Source organism: Arachis duranensis, chromosome 1 (genome assembly GCF_000817695.3).
Source record: "Arachis duranensis cultivar V14167 chromosome 1, aradu.V14167.gnm2.J7QH, whole genome shotgun sequence".
In the NCBI taxonomy this organism is placed as follows: Eukaryota; Viridiplantae; Streptophyta; class Magnoliopsida; order Fabales; family Fabaceae; genus Arachis; species Arachis duranensis.
The window spans coordinates 96877382-96885704 of NC_029772.3; the positions used below are offsets into that span (position 1 = coordinate 96877382).

The following is an 8323-nucleotide window of genomic DNA, read 5'->3' on the forward strand; positions in this document are numbered from 1 at the left end:
CAAGCCTTTTACAAATAAGTTTTCTTTTTTTTATTTGTTCAAAAACATTATATAGGGTTTTCAACTGTTTAATGATATTTAATGCATTAAAAGTTTTTTTTTATATACAAAATTTTTGGTTTTATATTCGTAAAAAAGATATTTATTAAATAAAATCCTTATAAATATAAGATGATCTTCATATTTAAGATTAAATTCTAAAATAGAGTTAAGTTTATTTAACTTTAGGTTAGCATTAATTTCTTTTATATTAGTGGGTGACCATAGTTCTACAAATGTTAGGCATCGGATGTTCAATTTTAAATAAACATTAACAAAAATATATTTGATGTTTTGATAATGTAAAATATATTAAACATTTATACTATTATATTTATTTTTTTGAATGATTATTTATGTGAACAAAATAATAATTATTTCTAATAATGTGACATTATATGATTGAATACAAATATAAGATTACTTTATACGGACAATCTATCAAAATTTAATTTATATTTTAAATAAATGTTTAAAGTGAGAGTTTATGTTTTGTGAAGTTCTTTTAAGAAGAAACTATATAGTATGTATTACTCTACTTTCCAAAATTTTGGATTTCTCTGCCTATCTAGAACTTCCATAAAAAATAGAAAATGTAAAATGTAGAACACATGACATTTCACATTGTTAATAAGTTTCTAATAAAGAATGCCTCCTTTTTAATAAAAAAAATACCCTTTTAAATTTAACCTTATATACAGATTGAATGCTTAAAATAACAAAAAAGAAAATCATATATATAAAGGTACGCAAAAAAATGCATATATGTATTATTCTCTATTGGGGGTTGTTGCCTTGCTGGCGAACATGCAATGGGTGACAATGTTGTTATTGAATTATTTCGCCGGGGCAATTTGATAAGGTTTTTTGTGTAATTTTTTTTACACTTTTTTATTTATGATAATAAAAGTAGTTTATAAGATATGAAAGAAGATAAAAAAAATTTATTTCTACATTAGAAAGAAATACACACAAAATAATAAAAACATCATTTCTGATGCATAGTGCATACCTTTTATTTTACTACAAATAATAAAAAAAAAAAGGTTAATGGTACCGCAGCGCCGAGAAATGAGCAAAACTTAAGTTCACTGCTCACAAATTATTAGTGCTACTATTACTTGCGTGACTAAACAAATGTTAATTATCAATAAAGAAACAACGTTAGGTTGCAGCTGATGGTCATGGTCCTAATCGAAGATGCTAATTCTAGCTAAAGACAAGGATAGTGGTCACACACATAATGGAGTGCTTAATCGGGTAACCAGTAAAGTTTTAGAAATTCAACTCACCATCTAATTAAGTAATGCTTGGTGGGTCCCATGAAGTCACAATCCCATTTTAAAAACACTTGTATGCACATTACACTAGCGACTATGGAGGTTAAAATCCGGACAAACTTGAAACTTGTATGCACATTACACTAGCTGTTGCCTTCACATAAATAAATTTTCGATGTGATTTAGATATATATAAATCCAATTAGAATTGAACAAATACTATCAAACTTTATCCACCATGCATGAAAACTTCAAAGAGTGGTAGACGAATTAGTATACAAACAAATAAAATAACAAATAGACTACTCTTCATATGAATGTTTCTTGATTACTAAGTATATATATTTTCAATGGCCACTGGTTAATTAGTTAAATATTAATAAAGTTATATCATTGTTTTCCTAATGACTTAAATAATGTGCGATCTCGCTCTAGGGCATGATTGTGCAGTTCTCTTTTGGATACTTTTATTTTTTCAAAAAGGGTTGGGAAATTCAAGGTAGCTCGAGATCTTTATCAGCGTTGCACTTTGTTGACCTTTTGAAAGATCCTCAATAGACCAAGCTCTCTTTTCACATGAACACCATGCGTCTCAGTAACTCAAACCAATGATTATGCGTGATGGTTAATATTAAATAATCACATGTGAGCATATTGAAAAGGATGGGGTACTAAGAAAAGAACACAGATTGCTACTGCTTTGTGCTCAGAGTAGTATTGGATTGAGGAACATGGTGGATGCGTCCATTTTTCCAAGCAATGGGGTCCATACGGTGTAATAATTTAGGGAAGGATTGTGAAGAATGATGGTAAGGGTCGAAGGGAGAAGAAGATGGAAAATAATTATATGATATGATATGATATGTGAGAGTGCTGCCCAACAGTTTCTTTCATTATGGTAAAACAATAAAAGAGAGCTAGCTTTGACTTTCGGCTCCACTTTTTGTTCTTTATCGAGAATTAAACTCATTAAAGATAATAATTTTTTTATAAAGTAAAACAACGATTGTCTACCTTTGCACTCGAGTTTCTTTTTTGATGTACATATCACGTTGAAGACATTTAATTTTTAAATTTTTAATAAGAGCAAGATATTTTTGTGCATATAAAATATCATTATGATAATCAGTTGTTTTGATAATTATGTAAACAATAATACAAATGCATGTAGATAAAATATTACCCGTTTATATTTATCTTCCAGCGGTATATTGGTGAACTATTTGAGCAAGGAAACATTATCATTTAAGATAATCAATTGTTTTAATAATTAATTTTACTAAATAAAAAATGTGTATGTATTTATATGTTTTTTTTTACTATGTATTTATATGTTTTGTATTTATTTATTTAAAACCAAAAGATTACACGTCATTTTTAAAATATTATATATCAAACTATATATAATAATATTAAAAATATATTTTACATTTATAAAATTTATCGATATTTTTATAATATTCTTTAATTTTTATTTAATAAAATCTAATAATTCATAAAAAATAACACATCTAATGTGTAAAAAATTGTTAGTTATTTTAAATACACCCAAACAGTAGAGACAATAAATCTATTTTATTTTTTTCTTTTTCTGTGGTCCTACAAACATTATAATTTTAGATCAATTCTATGATGAAATTTTTTTTGCATGTACCGAATATAGAGAAGTACTTTTATTTTAAAAATAAACAAAAATAAAATGGCATATTTCTTGTAATAATTATCCAGCCATGCATCAAAGAAATTCTTCATCTCTTCGTCATTTTCTCTCTCCACCCTAGGATGTACCATTAGGCTGAGATGTTGTAATGTTAATTAAGTATAATAGATGTGCCCATCAATCCACGTGTTAGGGGGATTAGTATTCCGGCGTTAGTAAAGTGAAACGTTGCATCCAGTTATGTTATTGTACTGTACGAGGCCTAAAAATGGACCCAAACCTAAACTTTTTGATGGAGATCCCTATATGTGATTTTGGACCCTAAGCTAAAATGGACCACATAGCATGTCCGGTTCTTGAAAGTCATATGCTATGTCCAATCTTTGAATGTCTTCAAACTTTCTGTTAAAGAGTAACTTTCTATCTTGAAGATATCATACAAGTCAGGTCAATAAAAATAATATCTCATCTCAGAAAAGTTCTCTGGGCCAAGACAGCAAATACTTTCTAACACTTGTTTTCATTTCATGTCCAACAAACAAAAACACCTTTCTGTTTTCTAAATTTTATTTTCCTGAAGCTCATGGTTATTATTTATTAACTTCTTGACCTAAATAACAAAAATGGTCTTTACTATTCACACGCGGAACAGTGAACAGAAGATCATTACTTTTGATAAACTCTTTTGGGCTTAGGCCCCATTGAATAACCAACCAACAAACAAACGCTACGACTATATACATACATGTTTCAAAACCAATACAACTAGATAGCTAATAAAATTCAATACCCAAAAAAAAAAGAAAAAAAAAACGAAACTTAACTAATAAAATATAATTTTTATTCAACCAATGACCATTAGAACTATTTAAATGTATGCAAAAAGTAAATTTCTCTTAGATTTTATCTTTTTTATATTTAAAATACAAAATCAGCCTGGCTGAAAATTAGTACGTTTAAAACAAAACACACTCGAAAACAAAAATTACAAACCTAATTAAAAAAAATTAAAATAACAAAACCAAATAAAAAATCAAATCACACCAGAAATCTTTTCTTTTACCCCCTGCCCCCATTACTTTTTTATTGTTTCACCACTCCATCACATTTCCAGTCTCTAAGGGGATCAATCATTGTGGGGGAAGTAACGGAATAGTGAAACAAGAAGAAAAATACTAGGAGGCAGGGGTGCATATGTGAAAGAAGGTTTTTTGGTGTAATTTGATTTTTAATTTGAGTTTGTTATTTTAATTTTGATTTCGTTTTGAAATAGGTTTGTTATTTCTGTTTTGGGTGTGTTTTGTTTTAAATTTAAACGGAGACTGATTTTGTACTTTAATGTAAGACACAGAAATCTAAAGATGCGTCTTGTGAATATAAACCAGAAATAGTGAGAAAACTTGTATTATTCTCTTGTAAGCTCAAAGCAAACGGATGGAAAGAGCAAAAAGTAGACTGTATTCTAAGATTTCATGGAAAATGAATAGGCTGATGAACCTAACCAGAATCCATCTTCTCAAATGGGACTTGCATACCTGAATAGAAATATGAATATGAAGTTGTAGTTCCAGTAATCTAGAGTGAATCACTTCTCTTCTCTAGACCCGGCCTTGTGTTCATGTGATTGCTATTTACAGTAAATATCTTCTCTACTGTATCTTGAGATATCACATCATCAAGTTCAGGACACTTCAATGTCTTCCCGAAACAAATGGGATCCAACCAATGCGATGTTCATTCTATCCACTTTCAATTTGTAACTGCAAAAAGATATAATCGACAGATACACAGGAGTAAAGCTAATGAGAACACCAACTACCTTGACAACTCATATACACCGCAATTTTCAGCCAAAACAAGAAAGGCATGGAATTTAAAGGTAAATGGCAATCAGAGAAGGACTAAACGAGTGTGATGTAAGGCTGAAACAATTTGAATACTGAATCTTCTGGAACAATTTTTAGAGAAAAATTACATAAAGCTATGATGAGGTATCATCTTTAAATGGAACAATGCAATATTTCTCCTTCATTTTAAAGTACTATTATTGATTTCTATTTTCTAAGTTACATTCTTAAGTTATCTTTAATGTGTCATTGAACAACTGTAAATGCTTCATGGCCACAGAATCACAGGTGTATCAAAGCAAATATATACTTAAGAAGTAAATGCATCTTTCCTCTTGGTGATTTTTTATTTATGAATATATGAATAATGAACCAAATTGCATGGCAATTTCAAATAATAAAATGCAAATCAAAGACACCTTGAAGCGATTTTTCAAAGTCTTCCAGCTGACGGATGAATCCAGGATTTGGAGATGCCAGTGGTCGTCTACTCTTTACATGCTGCAGAGCTTCTGATAAGCTCATTCCACGAGTCTTCATCAGATACGCAACAACCACAGTCACACTGGATGGTGGAAAATTTAGGATCCATTTTTTCTCAGATAATCAAATGAAGAAAAAGCTAAGTGAAGAATACAAAAGACAAGTTTTTTTATTTTTATAAAAAAGATTCAATATGAACAATGGAAAATGTAACAGTTAAAGACCAAGTAAAGGACGAGTTACTTTGTTCTAATTAAGACTCAAGCTACAAATCTAGGTTTTCGTTATATGTATGTCAGTGATTTTCAGGTCTAGTTTGGCTTTCAAATGACTTAAAGGACATGATAGCACACTACACACAAACAAAAGAGTGAAACCTGTCTTGAACTCATGTTTTAAAATTTATGTCAGGAAAGATTGACAATAATTTTGACATATGCACTTTATTATTTAACTTTTCAAGACTTAAAACAGATAAGATAGAATCAGACTCCAGAAGAGAATAATGCAACAAGTTTTTTTTTGGGGGGGGAGTTCCATATGACATCCGGCATCTGATAACAATAGCTATTCAGAACCTCATTGTAGAGGGTTTTAATAGAAATTGTCATATTACTTTGACGAAGGCTAAACATAGCACAGAGAAGCATACCTCCTTGATTTTCCTGCAAAACAGTGAACCAAAACACCTCCACCATGCATTTTGGCATCCTCAATAAAATCAAAGCACTGATTGAAGTATTGTTTCAAGTCAACGTCATCTCTGTCAGCAACTGTCTCAAGATTCCAGTAAAATAGTTATCTTTAGTATGGATGCAGCACTGGCTTATAGGGACAACATCACACACTCAGTCCATTCAGCAGCTTGAGTGAAATCAATAGAATCATAATGAAGGAATCAATGTCTTTTACAAACAATACAGATAGCTAATATTGTGCAGACATGGCTATTTGAAAACAATACTACATGCGCAAGTCAAACAGTTATTGACACTCCACAAGATAAAGGAGTGGATTATACATTAGAAGCAGTCCAAACCCAAAATATTTTAACAGCAAGAGGAAGCTAAACAGTTGATGACCTGAAAAACAATAAAGTCCAGGATAAATAGTTTTTGACACTGCTTTCTTAAAGTGCACACAAAGAAATTGTTGAATTGCAGCCCCATTTTAGTAAACTTAAGTACTAGACATGAATCCCCTTTTCCACAAAATCAAAAGATATCCTTTTTTTCATCCTAGTCCACAGATAGCCCAATCAAGGGGGGAAAAAAGAACCACATTCATGTCAAAGGCAGCTATTTAACAATAACATATGATGAAACTAAAGACCAAAAGGAAATAGAAATCAAACAAGACTTAATTCATTGTATCAAAATGAAAAGTATATTACCGTTGATAACTTTGTAGACAAAATCCCCAGGATTTGTAGGTGGCAGTTTACCAGCAACAGTCAGAATGTGAGTAACATTCAAGCTTTTCAATGCATTCTTGTTAGCTGCAGTGCCAACGGAACCTAAAAACAAACCCTGTAGAAACCAACAATTATAGCAGAACAAATGCTTCAATCAATTGCATCGGAAGATTAATAGCACTGAATAAAAAAACCTGCAGAGTTATTAAATTAGCGGAAGCTACTTTAGTAAATAAATAAATAAATAAAAGAAAAAAAAACTATTATACTACCTCGTCAATTTTGCAAGGCGTGTTATCCTCTTTGAAGGATTTAACTAAACTCATAACCCGCAAAAGGGATGATATCTGTTTCTTCATGGATTCATCAAATTCATCCACAACCGAAGAAGTGGCCATCCCCCTGAGGATTTGTTCTGACCTGCAAACATGGGATGAGATTGTCACCAATTACATGCTCACGAGAAACAAATGAAGATGCGAACGCTACTCATAAAAAATATACAACACCGGATATAAAGAAAGAACGATTTCGATCACATCACATTGTAAAGAAACAAGAATTTTGAAAAGCATTTAGGATAATTTTCCGAAAATTACCTATTTGATGCGCGAATAAAATCAATGTGTAGGCAGCTTCATAAAGAACAAAAAAGAAAGAAAGAAAATGGAGGCCGAGTGATTATCCCACAATAGCAGCGTTACACATTGTACGGAACGAAAGCATGTAATGTAAAAGCTAAAAGGTGGAAGATTCCAGAAGGTTGATACGCACCACAGGAATCGGAAAACGGAGAATGAATGACTCACCTATCAAAACTCCAAATAAAGACTTGCTTCTTCGAATGAATTCTTTTCCCCGGTTATTTATTTGCATTGACCCCGTTTTTGGTCTTGCGTTGACATTTTTTTTGTCTGACTCTAAAATTGGACGACCTTTTCAATTGGGCCGAAATTTAATAAGCCCGATTAACAAAAGGGCCGTGTGCATGCACGAATAAATATAGGAACAGGGCAGGTTGGCCATAAAGTTAGAGGGTCTTACTAAACTTTATGTCTCTTTTCTTTTACAGACTTACGGTAAAAAAAATAAAATAAAATTAAAAAAATGTCCATGTTTTAATATATTGAACTAAATCACTTAATTAATATATGTCCATGTTTTTTAATTAGTATTTTTATGTAAAAAGTAAAAACATCTTAATGTAAATAACCACAAAAGAAAAAATTTAATAATTACTGAAAGGGTACAAATATTTTGCCACGCGGCTATGGTAATTCACTAATTTGAGAGGGGAACATCATAAACGATTTTAACTTGGCTAAATCATATTTCACTAGTCCACTTAAAATTAAAAAAAGACTAATGCAAAATGCAGAAAACTAAAACTCTTTTTTTAAAAGAGTAAAGTATTATTTTTGTCTTTAATATTTGGGGTAAGTTCTATTTGTATCTCTAACGTTTAAATTGTCCTATTTGTATCTCTAACGTTTATAGAAATGATTCAATGTTATCCTGCCATTAATAATATATCATGAGTTTTAGTTGGAGTTCTAAAAATCTCTTCTTGAAGATATAATACAAATGTCTGGCACAGAAC

The 8323-nt window shown here is 30.7% G+C and overlaps 1 protein-coding gene across 2 annotated transcripts; it reads right to left on the bottom strand.

Annotated features, from left to right (window-relative positions):
- Positions 1–4356: 4356 nt before the first annotated feature.
- On the bottom strand, positions 4357–7537 carry LOC107465320 (dual specificity protein phosphatase 1). Of its 2 annotated transcripts, none has more exons than XM_021126565.2 (6): positions 7323–7537; positions 6996–7208; positions 6703–6838; positions 5962–6082; positions 5246–5391; positions 4357–4739 (listed from the first exon to the last, which is right to left on the bottom strand). In XM_021126565.2, exons 2-6 carry the CDS (start codon positions 7119–7121, stop codon positions 4729–4731), a joined length of 540 nt encoding a protein of 179 aa, XP_020982224.1. In that variant the 5' UTR covers positions 7122–7208; positions 7323–7537; the 3' UTR covers positions 4357–4728. The 2 variants fall into 2 exon arrangements, with proteins under 2 accessions (XP_020982224.1, XP_052110259.1); XM_052254299.1 differs by having other exon boundaries at positions 6996–7143; positions 7323–7536.
- Positions 7538–8323: the final 786 nt, after the last annotated feature.

Excerpts from the sequence above, each read along its gene's own strand:
- LOC107465320 (XM_021126565.2), bottom strand. The coding sequence starts at position 7,121 with ATGGCCACTTCTTCGGTTGTGGATGAATTTGATGAATCCATGAAGAAA. Across the intron at positions 6,839-6,995 it reads CGCCTTGCAAAATTGACGAG|GGTTTGTTTTTAGGTTCCGT; the intron begins GTAGTATAATAG and ends TGGTTTCTACAG. Across the intron at positions 6,083-6,702 it reads TGTCTACAAAGTTATCAACG|TTGCTGACAGAGATGACGTT; the intron begins GTAATATACTTT and ends ATCTTGAGACAG.